The sequence below is a fragment of the Talpa europaea genome (genome assembly GCF_964194135.1).
Source record: "Talpa europaea genome assembly, chromosome: 15".
Lineage (NCBI taxonomy): Eukaryota > Metazoa > Chordata > Mammalia > Eulipotyphla > Talpidae > Talpa > Talpa europaea.
The window spans coordinates 76,626,514-76,649,850 of NC_140083.1; the positions used below are offsets into that span (position 1 = coordinate 76,626,514).

The following is a 23,337-nucleotide window of genomic DNA, read 5'->3' on the forward strand; positions in this document are numbered from 1 at the left end:
CTAGAATACTCACCTCCTTATTGCTGGGGGTACCCTGTAGTTTCTGTTCCAGCCCAGCCAGCTTGCTGTCAATGTGCCCGTTGATCTCAGTTCGCAGCCCCTCAGGCCCCCGCCCAGTGCTGAGTTGCACATTCTTTGCCCGTAGAAGCTTCTGCAAGAGCAGATGCCCGGCCTCTGAGCGGGGGCCTGCCAGCAGGAGGTGGTTGCTGGTACCTGGCACCCCTACTGGCTCCCCATTCGCCTCCCTCTTCATAGTCTGGGTTCCCAGGGCACATGATTCTTCCCGAGGCTCTTGTTTGATGCTGAGATGGGGTGACTCAGGCACCACCTGTCCATTCATCTGCTCCAGATGCCCAGGCACCAGGCTGCTCTGCTCCGGCTTCTGGGCTTCCACTAGGTTGTCTGGGGGGTCCCAAGGTCCTACTCCCTTGCCAAAGAAGGTATCTGCAAGCTGGACGGCAGCAGGTGAGACCCTTCCAGGAGGCAGCTCCAAGGGTGGCCCCTGGGGTTTGGGGGTTCCTGGCTGGGTAGGGGTGAGCTGGGCTTCAGAGGGAAGCTGGGAGCTGGGGGAAGATAATTGTGAGGATTTCTTTGGCTCTTGGGGGCTGGATGGTGGAGGTGTGGGATGGACAGGGCCAAGGACTGGTCCTGTGGATAAGGCTCCTTGTGGGGCGGGGAGCCGGGGTGGGCCCTGAGGTCGAAGCCCTGCCCCTAGCTCTTGGAGGGGGCCTGTCTGGGATCCAGGGAAGGCCCCAAGTTGGGGCTGGCGGCCGAGGAGCCCCTGGAGGGGAGAGGGCTGGGTCCCAGGCTCCTGGTAGGGTGGAGTCTGGCGTACTGCCTGACTCTGCTGTAGCTGCCGCTGCATGAGGAGTGCCTGTAGCTGCTGCTGCTGCTGAGGGCTCAAGTGCCGTAGCTGCGGATTTTTGGCCAGGACTCCTTGGAGTTGTGCTCGAAGCTGACCCACTGTGGGCATGACTGCAGGCCCAGGCAAGCCCTGCCCAGACGACGGAACAGGTCCTGGTTTGGCAGGCTGTGGCCCTACGTTATTTTGCATGGGCCGTTCTAGTCCAAGGGTCTGTTGTGAGCCCAGAAGGTTCTGAGTCATGGACGCAGGCTGCTCCCCCAAGGAAACAGAGGACTGGGTGAGCAGGTGAGGCACAGATGAGACCTCAGAAGATGATCCACTGCCTGGCTGCCCATGATTTCCCATACCTGCTGTGTGGATTAGGTTAACTTGAGGCTGCTGTCCTGGGAGCCTCAGGGGTGGTTGCAGCTGCACAGGGTTGGGCTGAGGCTGGGCCGGGGGTTGGATAAGCAGGAGTTGAGAGTCCGAAGAGAGTGAGGGCTTTACCTCTCCTGATTCAGCAGCCACTGGCTCAGTCATAGTCCCCATTGCTAAGGGCCCTCCCTGATGAGTGGAGGGCCCCTCAGTGACCTCTGGAGGAAGAGTTGTCTCTACAATGCTTTGTTCCTTGCCAGTTAGGAGAAGGGTTGGACCCAAGGTTCCAGGGCTAGAAAAGTGTTGGAGAGGCTTGGCTGGCATGCTGGGGCCAAGCGTTACCTGCTGCTGCGGTTGCTGAGGAGACAGTAAAGTTCGACTCTGGCTCAAGAGACCCATCTGCTGCTGCTGTTGCTGTTGTTGCTGCTGCTGCTGCTGCTGCTGCTGCTGCTGCTGAAACTGCTGTTGCTGCTGCTGAAGTTGTTGCTGTTGCTGCAGTTGCTGCTGCTGCTGCAGTTGCTGCTGCTGCTGCTGCTGCAGCTGCTGTTGTTGAAGCTGCTGTTGCTGTTGAAACTGTTGCTGTTGCTGCTGTAATTGTTGCTGCTGTAATTGTTGCTGTTGTTGCTGCTGTTGCTGCTGCTGTTGAAGCTGTTGCTGTTGTAAGGAGCCAATGGGTTGAGTGCCCAGTTTGGGCTGCCCACTGTGTGGCATCAGACCCTGCTGAAGATGAGAAAGTCCTGCCACAGATCCCTGTTGTTGGTGCTGCTGTTGCTGCTGCTGCTGCTGCTGCTGCTGGGCTGTGACCAGTCGGTGTCCCATAAGGCCTTGACCCTGCGGTGCCACCTGGGGGGAACTCAGCACCCGGGGCTGGGTCAGAAGCACCTGTCTGTGAGGGCCCTGGGGGCCCAAAGCTCCAGGGTGTTGTTGTTGTTGCTGCTGCTGCTGCTGCTGCAACACTGCCACCTGAGCGGGGCCCAGCATGCCCTGGGATGCCTGGGGTGGTTGTGGAGATAGCTGCTGAACTAAAAGGCCCTGATGGCTGCTGGGAGGCAGAAGCCCCTGGGACTTAGGACCCAGAGCCTGGTTTGCCTGTATTCCCAAACTCTGCTGCTGCTGCTGCTGCTGCTGCTGCTGCTGGATTGCCACCTGTCCTAGGAGGTGCTGCTGCTGCTGTTGCTGCTGCTGCTGCTGCAGTTTCTGGGCCAGTTGCATCCGCTGCTGTTGCAGCTGCAGCTGCCTTTCCTGTAAAAGCCTCGAATCAGGTCCTAGGCCTCGAAGAGCAAGATTGCCAGGAAAAAAGCCCCCTGAGGGGCCGGCGAGGGCTCCAGCCCCACCAGAATGTTGCTGTTGCTGCTGTTGGGCCAGGGTTGTGTTGAGGAAGGGGCCACCAGGCTGTCCAGGTAATGCCATGCCCCCTGGAGGCAGGCGAAGACCTCCAGCTTGCCCACCCGGGGGTCCTTGTGGTGGCTGTAGCCCATGGCCAGGGAGCAGCTGACCAGGGAGTTTGGTGAGTAGCCGGGGACTCTGTGAAGGACTAAGAGCCAGCACGGCTGAGTGCTGCTGCTGTTGCTGCTGCTGTTGCTGCTGTTGCTGTTGCTGCTGCTGCTGCTGTTGCTGCTGCTGCTTATTCCGATATTCTGCCATGAGATTAGTGTGCTCCTTCTGCTGCTTCCGGACCTAATAGGAGGTTCAGGGAGGTCAACCCAGAGCCTGCCCACCCATGTCATCCCTCTTCCCAGGTTCCTAGTTGCTAGGCTCAAGTTTACTTTCCCCACCTGATCCAGCTGTTTCTGGATCTTGCTCTGCTGTTCCGTAACCAGCTTGAGCTTTTCAGCATCAGCCTCTGGAAACTCACGGCCAGCCTTTTTGGCAGTGCGCTGCTTGGCACACAGAGCTTTCCGGGACTTGCGGTGCACACCAATCTGTTCCTCTAGCACCTTTAGCTGCATCTGTAAGAGCTGCTGGGTATGGAACAGCCACTCTTCGTACTGCCGCTGGTCAGTCTCATCTGGGAAAGGAAGCGGGCTGTCAGATCAGGCCAACAAAATGGTGATCCCGACCCCTTTTCCTCCAAATGCTTCAAGCCACTTCCTGCACAATCTTCCCTTTCCCATACTCACTGATCACCCCCTGGGCAAAAGTGGGTGGATTGGGACGAGGCTGGGAGGGGTCACCAGCATTCCGTTCCTGCAATAAGAGTGACTGTTAGAGGGTCACTGTCCCACACCAGGTCCTAAGGAAGGTGGCCCGATTGCATGGGATACTTCATTCCTTACCTGGCCACTCCCAGCTGCCACATGGTTCTGCAGATCACCACCAGGGCCTCCTGAGAGTCTCTGGGCTAGGAGGGACACTTGCTGCCTGCAGTCCACCAAAGCAGAGAGAATATATTGGTGGTGGGGAAAGGTGAATGGCAAAGAAGAAGGACAAATAGAGAGGGGGACAAGAAGGGGAGGGACTGGGAAAACAAAGGGCCATCCCTCCAGCCCCCAAGTCTTACCTGTTCATACCAGGTGCCACTCCAATACTGCCCTGAGCCATCACCTTCTTGATGCCTTTCAAAGCCACCATCTTGGCCTTGGCAATGGGATCAATGATATCTTCTGCAGCAAATTTGTCTAGGTCTGGGGAAGGAAAGTCAAGTGAGCAAGTGGGCATCGGATCAATTCTCGATTTGCTGTTCCTTCCCATACCTTGACTTCCACCAGGCGGGCAGAATGATGGCATGGCACAGTGGCAAGACCACTGGACTAGGAACCGGGCAGCTTGGGGTGTGACTCAGCTCTACCATTCACAGGGTATGTGGCCCCATTTCCACTTGCACGTACCAGGAAAGGTATTCAGTATTTGTTGAGCCAATATATCCATGTCATTTCACTTCTGGGTTTCGGTTTACTCCTCTATTTGATAGAGATCATGACCCCTACTCTGCCTACCTCATGGAGCTATCAAGAGGGTCAAACGTACAAAAATATGAGTATACATTATGACCTAGAAAGCTTTCTTCAGAAGTAATGTTCTTAGGGTAACTGGTACCTCCCAAGAACCCAAAATGTGGGCACTCTGACACAACCTGAGATGCCAGGGCTGAGCATCACCTACAGCGGACTTTCCTGCCTGCCCAAGATGCTGGTTACAAAAGGAGAAGTAATCGCAAAAAAAAAGGTAAATCTTCCTGAAGTTGTATACACTGAACATTGCTCCACTTCTCAGAAGTTTACTGACTCCCTGTTTTTGAAAGGATTAACAAAGATTTGAGGCTTCTGGGAGGGGAGCAGGAGGGACCAATGGGGTGGGGGAGAGGAAGAGCATAATGGACTATGCTCTAAAGCAGAGAGGACTAGGGGTGCTTGGTGGGAGGAGAGCTATGGTGACCACACCTGAGGGGAAAAATCCTATGCTACCAAAAAATTAATATAGATATAAGAAAGTGTTACTTTGCCAAATAAATAAATACACAGATAAATAAATGAACAAACAGACTAACCAAACTCCCTCTCCTGGTATTTTGAGGAAGTAAAACAGTTAAGAGGATCAGAGGACCAGGGTGCAAACTAGCTGTTAGTTGTGTATTCTTGGACAAGATCCTTATCCTCCGTGTCTCAGTTTCCTTTTCTAAAATCAAAGATCATAGCAGTACTGATTTAATGAGTTTGTTGGGATGATTAGACAATAAATGTAAAGTACCAGGCACACTGCTTGGCAAACAGTAATCACTCAATAAATACTATAATTTATATATAAACGCTATTGTAATAAATGCTAGGCCAGGCCTTACTCAGTATGGCTCTCCTTCTTCTCCAAAATTATGGCATGCCCATTCACTCTACCCCCTGCAACAAAGTATCCTCCAGCCTATCTACTTCACTGTCCCCAAGTATTTTCCTGCTGATGACAGGCCCACAAGTCACTTCATCTACCTGGTCTGCTTCTTGCACCGCTTCTCTCCAAGTCCTAAACTGTCAGCTTCACCACAGCTCCTAGGTCTTTGCTAATTAGATTTCACACACTCAGCCCATTCATTCAGTCAACTATCTCAATGCCAGCTATGCCGGGAACTGGTTCCTCCCTTTTTGAAAGCTGCAGTGCTTCCGCCTATACCACTAGCATAGTGGTTACAAGGTTCTTTGTGTCCCATCTCCCGAAACTAGGGATTATTTTAGGTCTGTAGCTTCAGTGCCAATTTGGTGGTAGCAGTGACTACCCCTGAGTAACTAAGCCAGTGCTCCCTGCTGAGATTACCTGTGTCTGGGAAAAAGCTGTTGGCCAGTTGCTGCTGCATTGCCAGTTGCTGGGGTTTCATGCACATGGAAGGTGGCATGGCACCCATGGGCTTCTGTGCCAGCACTGGCTGTGAGCTCTGCTGGGCCACTAAGCCTGCCTGCCCTCCATGCTGCCCACTCAGCATGTGTCCTTGATTGGACACCATGGCCATGGATGGGGCCAGGCGCTGCTGGAGGGCATGAGCTGGTGGCTGGTTGGGCATCAGTGGCTGTGTCAAGCCTGGCTGCCGAGAACCTCCGAGTCCCAGGGCAAGTTGCTGTTGGGGCCCAACCAAACTGGGAGAAGAACCCTCATGGGGCAAAGTCATGACCTGGGCAGGACCAGGTGTGGACAATAGGGAATGCTGCTGTTGCTGCTGCTGCTGCTGGGTAGGCTGCAGCTGTGCCGAAAGCTGCTGCTTCTTCTGCAGCTCCTTCTTCTCATGTTCCAGCAGGTCCTCGATAAGCAGGGGTAACTCACTGGCTACCAGTGAACTCTCCATCTTGTCCAGCTCATCCCCAGGTGCTGTATGTCCACTGGGCAAGGTGAGGGTTCCACTCTCTAGCTCAAACTTTTCCAGTAAGGAGGATCCTCCTGGGCCACTCAATGGGCTGGGGGTCAGCAGGTGAGCTGGTGGTCCTCCTGTGGCCCCAAAGGGGCCCTTCTCAGCTGTGTGCCCACTGCTAGAAAAGGGTCCCGGGCCCATCCGGGTGTCCCGGCTGCCCATCACAGTCTGTCCTGGTTTCAGTGTCAGACCTAGGGAAGTGGTGGCTGGTGCTGCCTCCATTTTGGGGGTGGTAATGGTGAATTGGCAAGGGGAAGGGTGGCGCCCACTCTCCTCCACCTTGGGCTTCACCTCAGGAAGGACCGATGCCAGCCGGGGCTCAGAGTTATCAGCAGCAGGGGGAGGGCGCTCCTCAGGGACCAAGGGTCCTGGCTCCACACCCCGCAGCAGGGCCTCCCGCTCAGCCTTTTCATTGGCTGACTCCACCAGTCTCAGATGCTCATTGAAGATGTCTTTCTTATCCCCAGTGTCCAGCTCAGGGTCAGTATAGGCCAGCAGGTCAAACTCATCCCCATTGAGGAGGTCATCGAGGTGAGGGTCATTGGTCTCCAGGTTTTCCAGGGTGCCCAGCTCATCATCTCCCTTGGCGACATCCACACCCAGGCCCAGGTGAGCAAGCTCCTCATCATCCTCTAAGGCCTTGTGGGCGTCAAAATCATCGTCCAGTTCAGGATCCTCACAAGGTAATTTCCCAGCCTCCAGGGCCAGAGGAGGGGGGCGGCCAAGCTCAGTGCTTGAGGGGGGCCGGCTGACCAGCTCCAAGCCAGTGGGCAGGGTGGGACCCTTGGTGTGGGGTGGTGGATGAAGGCTATTGTTCAACTCAGGGGCTGGCGGGGCTGAGGGCTTCTGTGGGGGAAGACCTGCCACGACCAGTCCGCGAAGACCTTCAGGAGCCAGTCGGTGGGAGTCCTCACTAACAGGGTAAAAACGGGGCCGCTGAGGGAGCCCCTGACCAGGAAACGGAGCCCCTCCAGGTCCCAGTCCTTTCTGTACATTGTGCCTCAACTCAATGAACTGGGCAGGACCAGCCGGACCAGGCACTGGCTCACCAGGGCCAGACAGGCGAGTGGGAATTCCTGCCAAAGGGGAGGCTAGGGCCTGGCGGCCAAGTTCAGGCCCAGAAGTTGGTGGAAAGCGAGCAGGCATGGCAAGTCTCATGGAGGTTGCTGCTGCTGCCTGTTGCTGTTGCTGCTGCTGCCACAGCTGCTGCTGCTGCTGCTGCTGTTGCTGCTGCTGCTGCTGTAAGGGCAGGGGCCCAGGATAGGGTGCTCGCTGATAGAAGGCTTGGGAACCTCCCACCATTTGCCTGGAAGAATATGCAGAAGTTAGTAAGATGAAATTAGAGCCTGGGCTTAGGGCAGTGAGCAGGATAGTTAATGATGGTGAGGGTGGGGAGAGAACGGGAAATTGAATGACACTGGACAAGAATTAGTGACAGAAAATCAGAGGCAGCACACAACAGCAGTACAATCTGTGCCTTTGGTGTACCCCCCATGGAACCTCCTAGAGCCTCACCGACTATTCACATCCAAAGAGGAAGGGGTGGCTGGTGGAGGCGGCCGGGAGAGTCGGTCATCACTAGGGAAAGCCCCAGGCCCTAGGATGGGGCCACCCACTTTGCTTGGGGGCAGTCCCACAAGGTTACTCTTGTCCTGGGAGAGAGAGAAGTAGGTGAATGGGACCACTCTCCGTATCAGACCCAGCACCACCCCTTGCCACTCTACCCACCTGGGTCCCAGCGAAGGGGGTCTGGCCTCGACTCAGCTGCTCAAAGGCAGGGCTACCAGGTTCAGCGCCCCAGTTGCTCGGGGGCCCCACTGCTCCCACAGCTGCTGCAGCTGTTTCCTTCTCCTGCCGCAGGGTGTTGCGCTGGATCTGCTGTCGAATCAGCAGCTCCCGCAGCCGCTGGCGCTGCGCGGACAACAAAGAGGGTGAATCCATCCTCTTCTGCTTACAACGTTGGCGCAGGACAGCTCATATATGGGAGGATGCTAGGATGTTAACTTACCTGACGCTGCTTCTCCAGCTCTGTCTGGCTGAGGCTGGACATGCCTGGGTCTTGGGTACCTGGAAGCTCAGGTGCCGCCAAAGAACTGCCCATTCCAGTCCCTGAATCTTCTCGCTTATCGACTGGAGAGGTGATGCCTGCCCGCTGTGAGGCTCCATGGGACAGGTAGGGGAGGGATCCATCGGGTGCAGGTGGTAGGACTGATGGGGGTCGTAGTGGGGACAGCCTATAGCCCTCTCCTGTGGACCCACTGCTAGGTCCCAGGGGGCTGCCCAGTGGGTGGAAGTTCCCTGTGGCTACTGCGTAGTTTGTGCTTTGAGGCTTGCCCAAAGTAGGGCCAGGCCCAAAATGGCTGTTGATCCCATGGGGTGGAGGGAGACCAGACTGGGGGACAGGGGGCTTTAGGGAAGATTCCCCTACTGCCTGAGGGAAAGTGAAACGCATAGGAGACGGGGTGCCCACAAATGCACCTGTTCCAGGGGACCGGGCAAAATTAGGGGGCTGCCCACTTGGGACCTTGGCATGGAGTTCACCTGCCGGCCCCGAGGGCAGGGCTGCTGGGAAGCCCCCAGCCCCCAGCGGAGTGTGGGCTAGCGGTCCAGCCTTGAAGGCAACTTCAGGGGGCTGGGGTCGGGGTGGCTTATGCAATGGAGCAAATGGGTCACGGGACTGAGGGCGTGAGGGTGGGCGGGAGTACGGGTCAGGGGACTGGAAACGAGGGGTAACAGGGGATGGGCAAAAAGCTTCAGCAGACAGAGGACGGGGTGTCAACGGGGACTGGGAGCTCGACTGGGACTGGGGGCTGGCAGGCACTCGGGAGAAAGGGTCGGAAGGCAGTGAGCGAGGGGGCAGTGAACAGCAGCTCTCAGGGGGTGGGGGCTGGGGCCGAGGGGTCAGTGGGGGCTGGGCATAGGGGTCAGGGCGAAAAATATCTGAGTGGCTGGGGGGAGAAGGGGCCAAAGCCTGGGCGGGGGGCGGCTCCTGGGGCCTTAGGCCTAAGCCCGGGCTCTGGGGCTCTACCTGAGATGCCCGAGGGGTCATCGGGGCTTTGAAGACATCAGGTGCCTTTAGCTCCAGGCCACCCAGGTGGGGGCCTGAGGAAGGCGAGTCAACAAAGCCCAGGTTTGGGGGACCATAGCTAGGAGAGGAGGCCCCAAGCTCTTCCTTTTTCACATCTAGGGCCTTGCGAGACTCCCCGAAAGGCGGGGGCGAGAGCAAGGGCTCAGGAGCCTTGCCTCCCCCTCCCCCTGTGTTCTCAGGCACTGCCAGGTTGTCCAGCGAGGGGCAGCGGGGTTTGAGGAAGGGGTCAGGCGTGGAGGGCTGGTGTCGGGGGGTGCCAGGGGGAGTAGTGTGGAATTCCCCTGGGTGGCCAGTCCCAGGACGAGATGAGGTGCCCAGCGCTTGGGGCTGCGAGGGGGCCCCGGTCGGACTAGGATAGGGAGGGTAGGAGGGGGGTGCCGAGGGGAAGCGGGGCTCCAGAGCGTACGCGGGGGTCAGTCCAAAGGGATCCTGCGAAGGCACTTGGGCGGGCACCTGGGGTGGGAGCTTGAGGAAGAGCTCACCGGGCGAGTCGGGGCCGGGCACGGTGCCCGCCGGCGGCTTCAGGAACCCATCCGCAGAGGTAGACAAGCCGGCGGGGGTAGTGGGGCTGCCAATGAAAATGGTGGGGGCGGCAGCAGGGGGCGGACTGCCCAGTGCCCCTGGCTGGGGGGGAATGCGGAGATGGAGGGCTGGTCGGTCAGTCTTACGGGCCACGTCGCCCACCTTGGTCTGCTTGTTGATCTGGCTCTCAGCCTGCTACGGGGGAGACCAGGCACAGAGCAGTCAGGCTGCTGCGGGCGGGCCCTGCACTCCCACCCCCTCCCTGAACAAAGCCACCCACCACAGTGGGACCCCAATCACCTTTTGCACCTTGTTGATGCGGTGAGCTGCCCGGTTATCTTTGGCCTTTTGCTGAGGAACACAGGACACAGCCTTAGGGCTAGGGCTCAGTCCCAAGCCGAGCCTTCATCCCTCACAATGTCACTCACAGTCCCTACCCAGAGGCTGATCCCTTCTGGCCCAGGCTGCTTCAGGAGTGGGGAATGGGAAAAACCGAGGTGAACTTCCCAAGGACAATCCCCCTTTGTTCCCACACGACCCAGCTCCCCTCTATCTCACCAAGTAGGGGGCTTTGTCAGCAGCTGGAACCTTTCTCCAGAGTTTCATGATTTGTTTGCAACGGCTAGACCAGTCTGGAGGGCAGAGGGACTGTGTCAGAAGAGACTTGGGGACCCCTGCACCCACCATGTTAGCAGATTGTCTCCCTTCCCCTCATCCCCCCAGTACCTGGGTAATCTTGCTTGAGATTGGGGAAGTTAATGTTGGCATAGAGCACAGGTGAGATGGTGGAGAGCTGGCCCAACTCTTCATCCTTCTCCCAGCGTTGAAGACTCCTCTGGTTATAGGAGAGCCCGTCGCCCTCACCCTCTGTGGTGGGGGTGGTGGGAGTGGAGGGCGTGGTGCCTCCAGAGCCTGTCCAGGGGCTGTCTGGCTCACCGGGTTCCGGGCTAAAGAAGCCCCCGCGCTCCCTGGGGCGCAGGGGCAGAGAGTCACAGGGGGCAGGGATGCCAAGTCCCACCCCAGACAAACTGCAGAGACCCCAGGCCACTGCCCTGACCTAACCGAAGGCCACAAGAAGGGAGAACAAGGGAGAAGTCCAAGGTTCCCTCCCTCCTCTCTGCATGGCCCCAATAAAAGGGAAGTGGCCATGGGGACTCCCCAGGGAGGCTAAGAGTGGATACCAACCTTGAATCCAGGAATGGGGACTGGCAGAGGCCCGGGTAGGAGTCCATTGGGCTGCCAGAGGGGAGACTGCCCAAAGGGAGTCCACCTATAAGACACACAGAGGAGAGGAGGAAATGGCCTTTCCTGGGACCAAGCTTGGCTCCCTCTATCCACCCAGTCTTCAAGCCACTCCCACCTGTATCACCTTGAAGAAAGGGCCTCTGCAGGGGTGTACGGCTGCCATCTAGGCCAGGGGTCCCACAGCCTAGATGCTGCTCTCGTTCAGAACCCAGAACATCCTTGAAGAGCTGCTGCAGGTCCTTGGATTCCATCTTGGGCAGTTCTGTGGTGGATTGATAAAGAATGCTACTGAGGGAGACCAGAGAACTGAAGGGGCACCAAGGTCGATAAATGGTCATGACCAGGGAAGATACTACAGACTCCCCACCAGAGTAACTGTACACAAGTCCCACAGACAGGAACTTCCTCTTCCACAGAGGGCCCTTTAGCATGCAGAGTGTGGGTCACAGCCTCACCTTCTGTGGGAATCCTGTCTAAGTCAGAGCTAAGCATCCCTTCACCTGGGGTGCCTGGTTTCTCAGGGTCACTGGGCACAGGGGATGCCTTTACGCCCCCATCCTCAGGTCCTGCAATTGCCAGGAGAAACCCATCAGTCAAGGTCAGTATGGAGGTACCACCACTGGCCACCCTGAACTCTGGAGGACACAATAGTTTCCAGCCTCTAGCCCTAAGGGTGCTCAGGTGCGAAACAGGACGACAGGGGCAAAACCAAAATCGGACCCAGCCTTCTCAGCAGCGCTCACCTGGTGTATCAGCTTTGCCCTCTGGGCCGCGGGATTCTTCATCTGCAACATCTGGGCCATCATCTCCTACAAGCAATAGTTCCCCACTCCAGTCAGAAATGTCTTACACTTGAGGCCCCGAATGGGTTCCCAGGGCAGAGGCCAGACCCTTGGCCTCAACGCCTACACACCAACCATTCTTCCCCAAATTCTCTTGCCAGCTCCTAAGCACAGAGGGAAGCTGAACCCCATCAGACTGGCCCCTTCTCGTATGACTGACCTTTCTGTGAGGTGGGAAGCTCCTTCCTATCTGAGCCTCCATCTCCCTTGGCTTTTGGGGTTCCTAGTCCAAAGCTTGGCCGGCCCACTCCAACTGCAAAAAGGGCCTTCCGGCTCAGGTCCAACAGCTCCTTCCCAAAGAAGGCCTCCTGTGGGAGAAGTCAGGGAGAAACAGGCTTCTTCATGCCCTATAGGACAGACACTGCCCTTCACCCCTCAGAGACAAAGGCCGACCTGCAGGTAAGCAGGGAACATGTCCTCTAGTTTGCTCTTCTTGCGTCCTCGCCGCTGCTGCTTCTTTTTCTCATCCCCGTCGGCTAAGCTCTGGTCCACGGAGCTTTCTGCAGGCAGGTCAGCAGGCATCACTGGGGACAGAACTGGAGGTGTCAGGTGCTCCAGGAAACATGGCATGCTGCTCCCAACTCCGCCTGGGGGTATTTTGTCAGCTCTCCTTCCCACACCAGCTGGGCCCATCACGCTCTTGGCCCTTTCAGGGAGCTTCCCCTGACCCCAGCCCACCCTGGCAGCACCCAGAGATCCTGTGATCCCACCGCCCCCCCCAGCCCCACTGGTGCCCTCACCCGTCTCACCCTCGTCGGGCTGCCCATCCCCACTCAACACCTCCGCCTGTGCAGCAGGCCCCTTTTTCACACGTGTGTGGGATTTCCGCTGTCGCACCATAAAACCACCAATGCCTGTGAAGAAGCAGAGCCGAGGCTGAGACGCTGCTGGCGACTGCAGAGCTGCCCTCATGCCTGACCCCTCACCCCAGGGCCTCACCAGGCCGGTAGGGCTTGCGTTTGCGTTTCTTGCTCTCCTCAGTCTCCTCCTTGCCAGGTTCCACATCAGGGCTGACAGGGCCCTCCAGTTTGATTTCACATTCCATGTGCTCCACACCGCCTGTGCGTGTAACAGGAAAAAGAGGAAGCAAATCAGAGGCGTGGGTCATTTCCACCCTGCCATGCTGTCAACCACACCTGAGCGCTGGCTGCCTGACCAGTCATTAGAACAAGACTGGCAGTAGCTGGAAGGTGACTGGGCGTGACGGTGCTGCCCCCCCCCCCGCCCCCCCAGCACCCTCGACCCTCCCAGGCGTCCACCACCATGGCACTTCCTGAAGATTTCCCAGCCTGACCTTCACCCTTGAGCAGCTCATCAGTGTCCATGTCCCCGTCCTTTTTATCATCAGGGCCAAGAGCATCTGAGGGCTCAGGACCCTCCAGCCCTGCCTCGCCTGGAAGGCCAAGCCGTCCTCGCCGCTGACGCCGCTTATGCAAGGGTGACATGGTCAGGTTACGCAGCACAGCCATGCCAGTTTCTGTCAGCCACACGCCCTCGAAGCGAAAGTACTGAGGCTCTGCACAAAGGGGAAGAGAATGTGATCCCTGGATGGCGGTACCAGGGAAATCAGAACTCCAAGTTTCAGCCTAAGTCCCCAGCTGGGACAGTATGAGAGAAACCAAAATCCAGCCTGGGGTCTGAGGGCTGGACAGGAGAGCCCACCAAAGGGCGCTAGCTGCGACCCGAATTCCCAGTGACCTAGGGGGATTCAGAGGCCACTAGTGTAGAAATCAGACTGATGATTAACTCTAGGTCCACTAACTACATTCTCTGGCTGTCTGTGGCTAAGCGGGCCACTATTTGCTGAATGCAGCACACCAGTGCCCCTGACACCAGGAGCAGCACTCACATTATGATGGAGGAGATGGCTAAGCACCTTCACTGAGGAAAAAGAGCTATGTTCTCTAGGACAAGATGCTGGCAGTATAGAGGCCACGTTCCCTGGTGAAAGGAAATGTGCCTGGGAAACTGGAGGCCTTGGTTCTAGTCACAACTTTGCCACTAACCTAGAGGGTGACGTTGGGCAGGCCACTCAATCTCCCCGGGTCTTAGTTTCCTCCTCTGAAATTGAGGAGATGAAATTGGGGGTTGGAGCTGGACTAGATTCTTTCTAAGGTCACTTCTGGCTTTGCCATTCAGAATTTCTGTGACTTACCTGGTTCTTTCACCTTCATAGGCACCAACTCTGGGGGCGCAATAGGTGCTGTGGAGACAAACCAAGGCAGCTTGAAGCCCTGCCCCTCAGCAAGGCTCCCTTGCCCTGACTTCCTGTCCCCTTTCTATCACCTAGAACTCACCTGCAGGCTTTACCACATAAGGCTGGCAGGAGACACAGTCAAATCCCTCGTCGGCTGCCTGTTCCACATCATCCTCTGTGAAGAGACTCTCGCAACCAGCATGCATCCACCTTGGAGAAGGGCGATAGCAGATATGAACCCAGACAATGAGAAGCTGAGGACAGGGAAGAGAGGGCCCATATGAGGGGAAAAGGGAGCCCTCACCGTTCACAGTGGCGGCACTGGATTAGTAGGTCTTCTTCCACGTAAGGAGCATGGCAGATAGGGCAGGTCACCAGGCTGGCACAGGGCCCACAGTGTGTGTAACTATTCTGCCATTCACAATGGAAGCCAGGGGAGGCGGCCCCACACTGCATACAAGACACACACCTGGTGGGGGCAGAAAGAGAGGCCTTCAGCACCTAACCTACTCAAGGAAACCAGAGGCACCCTCACTGAGAAGCCAGCGGCCAGCCTTGTCACGTATTCAAGATCACATCCAATCTAACAGCTCAGGTCCTGGCCCCTCTGAAGATCCTGGGTTTCCTTACCACTTGCACTTCCAGCCGCCCTTAGGCACGGTGAGCAGTGGGGGGTCCAGGCAGTATGTGTGGTAGCTAATGTCACAGTCATCACAGAGCAGCAGGCGTGAGGGGTCTGAGGCCTGGCCGCACACCTCGCACACGATGCACTCCACACAACGCCAGCCCTTTAGCAGCATCACCTTGGTGATCTGGTGTAGAAGACGGCAATTCCTCAGGGTGTGATTCAGAGGGAAGGACTGACATCTTAGGGGAGGGTGGAACTTACACAGGGAAAGGTGGGGTTGAAGGACCCCAATGCACAGATCAGACTTCCACATGACCCCAGGGAGGCTATGCAGAGCATTCTGCCGCAAAAACAAGGACTCTAACCTTAGCTTCCCAGGGATCTCTGCTCATCAGAGAACAGCCTCACCCTGCCATTGTCTCATTACAAGAGTAGAATGGCAACGTGTCACTAGCCAAGTCCCCCAAAAGATTGTGGAGTTAAGAATTAGGTTTCCCCCAATCTTTCTTGAGCATTTAGAACCTGTTGCTGTTGCACATTCGTGAATACTGGCAGTAGAGAAGTGTTAATATTAATGAAAACACCGAAACAACTGATCATACATGGGTCAAAAACACAGCTTTATCTGTGCAAACACAAGCCCATAGTTCTGACTTCATATTTTGCCTCGAGACCACATCATGTTTCCTACCAAAGGAGTTCTTGTAGTTTATATGACAGATTGATTTATATTAGTAAGTCATGGTCTCCCATAAGGAAACTATAAAGACCACCACCATTTCTAAAGTACTTTTCCCCAAGCTGAGTTTCATAACCACTGATGACCAGTGAATTACTTCCATGACCAACAGTCACTTTTAGGAAGTAGTCTGGTCAGGACAGGGACGCAAGATAAAGACCATCCCCAGCACATGCCTCTTGCCCTGAACTCACCTTGCTGTTGACACAGTAAGGGTGATAGCACTGAGAGCACTGGGAACAGGCAAGGAGATGGCCCTCTGCCCCCCGGCCGAAGCTGCCACATACCACACACATATCCTGGAGAAACACAGAAACCCAAATGTCCAACTGAGCATCCTTGTCCCACTCGGCCCCAGCAAATGCCTTCAACACTATTCTGAGAGGGAGGCAGGGATCCAGGAGCCCACCCCAAGCTTTAGGACTCTGTACGCCATCACAGGATCCTAGTCCTTCCCAGGAGGCCTTGCTCATCTGCTGGCCAGGTAACTCGCAGTGATACAGCCTGACGTGGATTAAGGTAAGAAGTGAAACGAAGATAAGCTGGGTAAAGACTAGTCAGGTCGAGAGGGTACGGATGTGACAAAATTCCATCAGCTTTGAGCTTATTCAGGAGAACATACAAACTCCCTCGACCACACATCTCAATAGAGCAAAGCCCATTCCTGCCTTTCTCACTATTCCATCCCGAGCTCCTAGCTCAGGGCCAACCTCAAAGGAGACACTCAAGAGAAATCTGATGGATGGACAAATGAATGTGATCCTGATGCGCTGACTGTTTTCTGATGAGCCGGTTATCCCCACAGGCAGGTCCTTGGTTTCCCATCTACACTCCCACCGGAGCATGACACCGACGCTCAGCCTGCCCTGTCACCACCGAGGACGCTGCTCAGCCGCGCGGTACCTGCATCAGGACAAACTTGTCGGTGTTGGAGAAGAGAACCACGGTGTTCTGCATGGTGTCATCATCGTCGTCTTCCTCCTCCTTGCTGGGGGAGCTGTCGATGTCAGCGACCTAGAGCCGAGAACAGCGGAGAGTGAGGCAGGTAAATCTGCCCCAACCAAGCTGCTTTCCCTCTTTGGTTTTGAAGGACAGTGACCCCCGGGCTAACCTGAAGCCCAGGAGCCTGGACTAAGGCAGAACACCCCAGCTCTTAGGCCGATGGCAGAGACTTCAGGGAGGGCTTTAGGAGCAAAGCCAGATAGGCAGGCCCCGGGCTAGCAGGGAGGCAAGTGAGTACGTAGGGAACAGGCAGGGTTTAAGGTATATTTAATCTTCTGAAGGGGCAGCTGACGTATGTTTGGGGGGTGGGAGGCGTCTCCTTACTACCAGAGTCTCAACAGAAGAAGTAGTTGACTTTAGCCGGGCCCGTCCTCTCCCGCGCCCTCCATGTGCTCCTCCTCGCGGCCGGCGTCGTCCTGGGAAACTACTGCTGCGACCCTGAGTGATGAAAAAGGACGATTACCCCACAGCCAGGGAAGCTGGAGGATCCTATGTTGGGTGCACAGGCTTGAAGGAAGAGAAGAGACAAACGGAAAGACAATGGGCAGCAAAGCCAAGGAGTCCAGCCAGGGCAGGAGGGAAAGCACCAGCATGCGGCTCTGGCCCCAAACCATGCCCCTTCCCAAGAGTGGCCAATGTGGTACAACGAGAAAAAATACTGGCTTGAGAGATCCAAGTTTCTAGGTCCAATTCTATTACTGAGTAATTACGAATCTGAGCACATTACTTCCCACCCTATGTACAGTACAGTATCCGCCTTAATAAAACAAGAGGACAGATGAACGGATCCCCGAGCGCCGAGGACCCAGCAGGCCCGGGGAGAAGGTAGCAGTAACAAAGGGCTCCACCTCTGACAGTGGCATGGCACTGATCACATCCAGTGGCTGGTGAGCTCCTCACCTGTTTGATGCGGGAACGAGCTGGGGAGCTGCGCCGCCTCCCTTTGTCCCCCTCAGCTTTGCCTCCACCAACAGCTGTCCCAGCATCACACAATAATGAGTCATCAGTCTCTGGCAACGAGTCAGTGCAGAGCCGCAGGGAGCCCTCATCTCGGGCTGGACTGACGTCTGTAGATACCCCCAACTCCATAGACAGGGAGCCACCGCCCTCAGGGTCAGGAGAGCCCAGCAGGGGCTCTGAGCCAGGAAAACTGGCACTGGCATCCCCCTGGCTCAGATTGGAGATCTCATTAACGATGTCAGATTTGATCAGAATGGGTGGGGTAGGGGCCACTGGTGCACGTGGCTCCTCTTGATCTTCACAGGGTGAGCCCTGCCCTGCCTGTTTGCATTCTGGGCCATAGACCTCCATAGGGGTCACAGGGGCCAGCTCCTCGGGATCCAGGAGCACAGGGGAACCCTTAAGTTCGTTTGTCAAACTGCCAGGGGTCTGCCCAGCCTCTGGCTGTGAACTAGGAGTGTCAGTCCCATCCAGAGGGGCAGTGTCTTCCCCCAGGCCAGAGAAGTCATCCAGGGCTGGGGCAGGGCTGGGTGCAGGGCAGGAAAGGTTCCCCATGGGGGAAGGGAGAGGACTGGTAGGGCTGGGTTCCAAGGCTGGGCACTCAGGCTCTGGGATTTTCTCAGTCTCCATCTCATGAAGCTCAGCGTCATCTGCGTTCTCCACTACCTTCTTCATGGGACTCAGTGGGGAAGGAATGGACAGTGGCAGAGCAGGTGGAGAGCACTGGGAAGGAGGGGAGTTCTGGGGAGGTAAAGAATGCTGGAGGAGTGGAGAACACTGAGGGGGAAGAGGCTCCATCAGAATGGGAGAAGCCAGTCCCATGGGGGAACCTGGGGATGGGGGAAGGATCATAGGGGGTACAGGTTCAGGGTCAGTGCAGTTAGCTTCTGGAGGAGGGCTGATGGGTGTCTCTAGGATGGGGGCAGTCAATGGCGACTCAGGATCACTGTCCCCCTTGGCACCAAAGGGGTAATCCAACTCCCTCAAAGGAGACAGGGCTGGTGGGGCCACAGCTGTGATCATGGGTGAGAGCGGAGGAGGAAGAGGATCTGGAGAGAAAGAAAAAGGCAGGCTCTTAGATTATATGTGCCACTAAGAGCTAAAACTCTTTCAGAGTAAGGGGGTACTAACATCACCCTACCTGATGGCATCAATTGAGGTGACAAGGATGGCTCCTCAGATGGGGACAACGGCAGTTCTTCTGGTAGAGGGGACAGAGGTGGTTTCCCAGGCTCAGACAGGGCCGGCTCTCCAAGCGAGGGAGATAAAGGTGGCTCCCCAGGTGGGAGGAACAAGGGCAATCCCTCAGGTGCAGAGCATACACCTGGCTCTTCAGGTGGAGGGGTCAGGTGCAGTTCCTCAGGCCTGGGGGACAGGCGCGGCTCCTCAGGCCTGGGGGATAGGCGCGGCTCCTCAGACCTGGGGGACAGGCGCGGCTCCTCAGGCCTGGGGGACATGTGTGGCTCCTCAGGCCTGGGGGACATGTGTGGCTCCTCAGGCCTGGGAGACAGGCGTGGCTCCTCAGGCCTGGGGGACAGGCGCGGCTCCTCAGGCCTGGGGGACAAGCGCGGCTCCTCAGGCCTGGGGGACAGGCGCGGCTCCTCAGGCTGGGGGGACAGGCGTGGCTCCTCAGGCTGGGGGGACAGGTGTGGCTCCTCAGGTAAAGGGAAAAGACACGGCTTCTCAGGTGCAGGGGACAGCTGAGGCTCCACAGGTCGGGGGGACAGATGCAGTTTCTCAGGTGTAGGGGACAGAGGTGGCTCCTCAGGTGTAAGGGACAGGTGCGACTCCTCAGGTGCAGGGGACAGAGGTGGCTCCTCTGGTGCAGGGGAGAAGTGTGGTTCCTCAGGGCCAGGGGATAGGTGTGGCTCCTCAGGGGCAGGGGACAAGTGTGGCTCCTCAGGGGCTGGGGACTGGGGTGGCTCCTCAGGCTGGGGACAGAGTTGTAGCTCCTCAGGCCGGGTATGAAGTTGCAACTCCTCAGGCAATGGTAACTCCTCCAGCGGAAGGGACATGAGTAAGCTGTCCGGTGGCGGGCAAGCAGGTGAGTCTTCAAGTGGTAGGGATGTAGGCGAGTCCTCAGGCGGTGGGAATAGGCGTGAAGCCTCAGGTGGAGGGGATGAGGGCGACTCCTCAGGCGGTGGGGACAGGGGAGATTCCTCAGGCGGTGGAGACAGGCGTGACACCTCAGGTAGGGGGCATAGGCATGACACCTCAGGAGGAGGAGACATAGGCGAATCTTCAGGTGGTGGGGACATGGGTGAGTCCTCAGGTGGTGGGGAGAGGCGTGATGCTTCAGGTGGAGGGGAGAGAGGAGATTCCTCTGGTGGAGGAGACAGAGGGGATTCTTCAAATGGTGGGAACAGACGAGAAGCCTCAGGTGGTGGAGACATGGGTGACTCTTCAGGTGGAGGGGACATGGGTGACTCCTCAGGTGGTGGAGATAAGCGTGATGCTTCAGGTGGTGGGGAAGTGGGCAATTCTTCTGGTGGAGGGGACAAGGGAGACTCCTCAAATGGTGGCGACAGGGGTGATGCCTCAGGTGGTGGGGACAGAGGTGTCTCAAGTGGGGGAGATGGGGGCGACTCCTCTGGTGGAGAGAAGGGTGACTCCTCCAGTGGAGAAAAAGGTGATGACTCAGGTGGGGGAGACAGAGGAGATTCCTCAGGCAGTGGAGAGAGAGGTGATTCCTCAGGCGGTGGGGACAGGCGTGATGCCTCAGGCGGCGGGGACGTGGGTGATTCTTCAGGTGGTGGGGAGAGGGGCGACTCCTCAGGTGGGGGCAGCAGTGGCATCTCCTCATTTAGGGGGGTGTCCAACTGGGGCTCAAGTTGGGCCCCTGCTCTCCCTGTAGACACAACACACTATGCTCCTACCTGGCTCGGTTCCAGTCCACAGAAAGCACAGGGTCTGGGGCAAAGCAGAAACTGTCCCTCGCCACAGAATAGACGGAAATTACTTTTGGGGACCCTCGAACCCTACTCACCTAGTGGTTTGGCTTCACATTGCAGGGGCCCCGGTTCCTTGGGTTGCATAGAGGTCACGTGCCCACCCTTTGGCTGCCCTTGGCATGCAACGTACAGAGCATCGGGCTCATCACTGGGGGTATCGCCAGGCTCTGGGGGTGAGAATCTGCAGAGGGTACAGGGGAGCAGGCACCGTGGCTCTCATCAGCTAACAACTCCTAGAGAGCACACTGGGGCGAGGCACGATTGCTATGGATTGTACTGCCCGCCTTAGGGTTCTCCTCTAGAAGTCCAACTGATTAAAGATGGCGCCTACCAATCTAAACACTTCCTACTCCCCATCCCAATCTCCTCCAGTCCATACCACCTACCTGTGACAGACAGGGGGATGCTGCTCAGCAACAGAACTGATAGGCTGACTTCCCTGGGCCTTGTGACAGCGGTGACAGAGCGAGTAATTTTCAAACCACTCGGAGCTGGGATTCAGCTCTGCTGAGCCTGCTCCACAGGCTCGGCACACCCGGCATGCCTGGGGAGAGGAGTGGGCAAAACAGGCACTGGTCAGACAGTCGAGGCTGGACGAGAGCACGGGACTTGTCATAGGAAAGAAACTCAGGATATTACAAGAGGCAAAATCGGGGAAATGGACAAGCAGGGGACACTCACCTTGCACTTCCAAGAATGAGCAGGCAATTCCTCCATAGGTGGTTTCAGGCAGAAGGTATGGTATCCTTTGTCACACGTCTCACAGACCAACATCTTAGAGTCATTCCCAGGTTTCCTGCAGGGGCACAGGGCACATAACAGGTTCGTGTCTGCCCTCAATTTCAACGCTCACCTGTGCTTTGCCTAAGGCTTCCGTCCGTCCCGCTCTCCCATTTACCTGCAAGCTTGGCACACTTTGCACTCAGGGCACTGCCAGCCAGCACGCTTTCGGGCAGTCAAAGCAGTGTCCAGGCAGGCCCCATGATAGTGATGCCCACAGCTGGTACAGAAGAACAAGTCACACAATTCCCCTGGTCCCTCACAAACTGCACAACGAGCCTCCTCTGCAGTGGGAAGGGACAGAGAACACAGCTAAGTTACAGATTCCTTGCAAGATTCAGCACAGTGCTGTCTGCATAACAGACAACCCATGGACAAAGAATAAATACCAAATAGTCACTGAGTGTTTGCCTAGGATATGCCTAGAACAGGCACTGTTCTAGGCACTGCAGACACCATGGTAACAAGACAGTCAAAGCCCCTTGGACTGACAAATTTCACATCTTTGTTAGTGGAGCAGGCTGACAGTATATAATTACAAACTTCCATGAGGACTCAGCGTAGAAAAACCCCAGACACACTTGGCCCCGCATGTGCTCTCTGCCCAAAGAGCAGGACTTCTCACCCAGATGCGCAGCCCCCTCACTGTGCTCCGGGCATAACAGCTGCAGTGTTTTCATGGACAAGAAGGAACCGCTGGCAGTTGCACAGGGGAAGTGGTAAAGCCGTGGACATCCGGGTGAGCGGCAAGGGATAGAGGCACCGAGCCTGGTGCAGTGGGAACAGCGCTGCCAAGGAGGAGACAAGGCCTCAGCAACAGCAGATTCTCTCCAGAGCAATAGGACAGGCACTAGAGCGCTGCCCTTCTCATTCTAGCCCAACTCGGAGGTCCTAAAGCCCCAATTAGCCCACCCTCCACCTATGCTATCCCTCGGCGCCAGCCCCACCTGTGAGATCCCTGAGAAGATGGCCTTGTCCACACCACATAGTTCTGGGCCCTCGTGCCCCCATACACCTGCCGACCACGCAGCACACCAATGGTGAGCCCAGCAGGACCCTTTGTAGGGAGAAAGAGGCAGGTAAAAAGAATTAACAAAAAAGATGATCACTGACTTAGGACCACCCTCAACCCCCCTTTCTGGGTCAAATCAGTCCATTTCCCCTCACTTACCTCCAGGTTCTCCTAAGTGGGCAGGTGTCAGGCCCTCAGGGAAACCAATCTGTGATAGGTCCTCACTGGGCAGCACTGCTTCATTGGGTCCTGGGTTCCCCCCAGGGGACACCACTGGACACTGGGGCCAGTCAAACGGCAACTCAAAGCGCTGTAGCTCCCTCTGCCCATGTAGACTAGGCTCCCCACAGTTACAGAGAGCACAACGCCGCACTGGAACCCCACTGTGGACACACAAGCATCAGCACCATGCCAGGGCCCCTGCCCACAGGCACCCCTAACAACCCCAAGATTTGGCATACCCATGCTTCCCAAACACTCATTTTCTTAAACCTTCCTCCTTGAAAGCCCCAGACTCTCAAATCATGTTCCCTCATACCCTATGTTGCCCAAACTAGTTACCTGCAGTCCTGGGGAGGCTCCTGAAGCCTGAGACCCCCAGAACTGGGTACAGCGACCTCCCCCACGTGTGGGTTGGGAAGGTCTGGCTCAGTGGTGCCTGACTCCTCGGAGGCTGCAGGTCCATCAGCTGAATGAACAGAGAAACACACACCATCTTCTATTTAGTATTAGCCCACACTCATCAGACCCATGTTATTATCCAAAACCCCTGGGAGATCACAGTGATGGCATTTCAGTTTTGTCCCCAAAGTCCTTCAATTACCAATACATTAGACAGACTTAACACCTATCCTTGTGCCAGGACCAGAGATCTAAGATTGCCTGGGGAGAGGAGAAAGCTGTCAGCAAATGCAAACATTGCCCTACTCACCAGCCGGTTCTGAATCTTTATCCTCACCAGGCAGCTTCTGGCTGTCCATCCCTCTCTCCGACTGGGCAGGGCCCTCTCGGGGAGACCTGTCAGTGTCGAGATATCTTTTTAGAAAGTCTCCCCATTTCCCCCACAATCCTAGAACAAAGGCAATAATGGTATCTATACCCCAAAGAAATCAGAGCAAACTCCTCTACTAATGATAAAGAAAATCATTCTAACTCTTATCCCACAACCTACTTCCTCCCCAAATAAAGACCATACTCTCCTCTTCCACTGGATTCTCAGGGGACCCACTGCCAGCCTCCTGTGTAGGAATTCTCTGGGAAATAGCACCCATCAAGAAGAACACCCAGTCTGTCTCTAGGATCATCCTTTGCCTCATCTCTTGAG

At 56.5% G+C, this 23,337-nt stretch overlaps 1 protein-coding gene across 1 annotated transcript in view; it reads right to left on the reverse strand.

Moving 5' to 3' along the window:
- KMT2D (lysine methyltransferase 2D) overlaps positions 1-22,993 on the reverse strand; it is a gene marked incomplete at both ends in the record, with an annotated part of 31,643 nt that extends 8,650 nt beyond the window's left edge. The window contains 42 exons of the mRNA XM_084254849.1: positions 14-1,075; positions 1,460-1,604; positions 1,794-2,896; positions 2,995-3,227; positions 3,340-3,406; positions 3,496-3,580; positions 3,720-3,843; positions 5,462-7,353; positions 7,563-7,699; positions 7,776-7,958; positions 8,056-9,852; positions 9,958-10,008; positions 10,216-10,289; positions 10,384-10,625; positions 10,843-10,927; positions 11,027-11,164; positions 11,358-11,468; positions 11,646-11,711; positions 11,905-12,052; positions 12,138-12,268; positions 12,494-12,598; positions 12,684-12,803; positions 13,015-13,260; positions 13,900-13,947; positions 14,042-14,151; positions 14,246-14,410; positions 14,572-14,753; positions 15,503-15,607; positions 16,212-16,322; positions 16,635-16,748; positions 17,211-18,011; positions 18,132-18,319; positions 18,412-20,118; positions 20,257-20,402; positions 20,608-20,765; positions 20,903-21,017; positions 21,120-21,285; positions 21,627-21,789; positions 21,949-22,058; positions 22,173-22,396; positions 22,575-22,701; positions 22,945-22,993. Coding sequence (XP_084110975.1) covers positions 14-1,075; positions 1,460-1,604; positions 1,794-2,896; positions 2,995-3,227; positions 3,340-3,406; positions 3,496-3,580; positions 3,720-3,843; positions 5,462-7,353; positions 7,563-7,699; positions 7,776-7,958; positions 8,056-9,852; positions 9,958-10,008; positions 10,216-10,289; positions 10,384-10,625; positions 10,843-10,927; positions 11,027-11,164; positions 11,358-11,468; positions 11,646-11,711; positions 11,905-12,052; positions 12,138-12,268; positions 12,494-12,598; positions 12,684-12,803; positions 13,015-13,260; positions 13,900-13,947; positions 14,042-14,151; positions 14,246-14,410; positions 14,572-14,753; positions 15,503-15,607; positions 16,212-16,322; positions 16,635-16,748; positions 17,211-18,011; positions 18,132-18,319; positions 18,412-20,118; positions 20,257-20,402; positions 20,608-20,765; positions 20,903-21,017; positions 21,120-21,285; positions 21,627-21,789; positions 21,949-22,058; positions 22,173-22,396; positions 22,575-22,701; positions 22,945-22,993 — 13,134 coding nt within the window. The remainder of the gene's footprint in view (positions 1-13; positions 1,076-1,459; positions 1,605-1,793; positions 2,897-2,994; positions 3,228-3,339; positions 3,407-3,495; positions 3,581-3,719; positions 3,844-5,461; positions 7,354-7,562; positions 7,700-7,775; positions 7,959-8,055; positions 9,853-9,957; positions 10,009-10,215; positions 10,290-10,383; positions 10,626-10,842; positions 10,928-11,026; positions 11,165-11,357; positions 11,469-11,645; positions 11,712-11,904; positions 12,053-12,137; positions 12,269-12,493; positions 12,599-12,683; positions 12,804-13,014; positions 13,261-13,899; positions 13,948-14,041; positions 14,152-14,245; positions 14,411-14,571; positions 14,754-15,502; positions 15,608-16,211; positions 16,323-16,634; positions 16,749-17,210; positions 18,012-18,131; positions 18,320-18,411; positions 20,119-20,256; positions 20,403-20,607; positions 20,766-20,902; positions 21,018-21,119; positions 21,286-21,626; positions 21,790-21,948; positions 22,059-22,172; positions 22,397-22,574; positions 22,702-22,944) is intronic.
- Between the last annotated feature and the right edge of the window lie 344 nt (positions 22,994-23,337).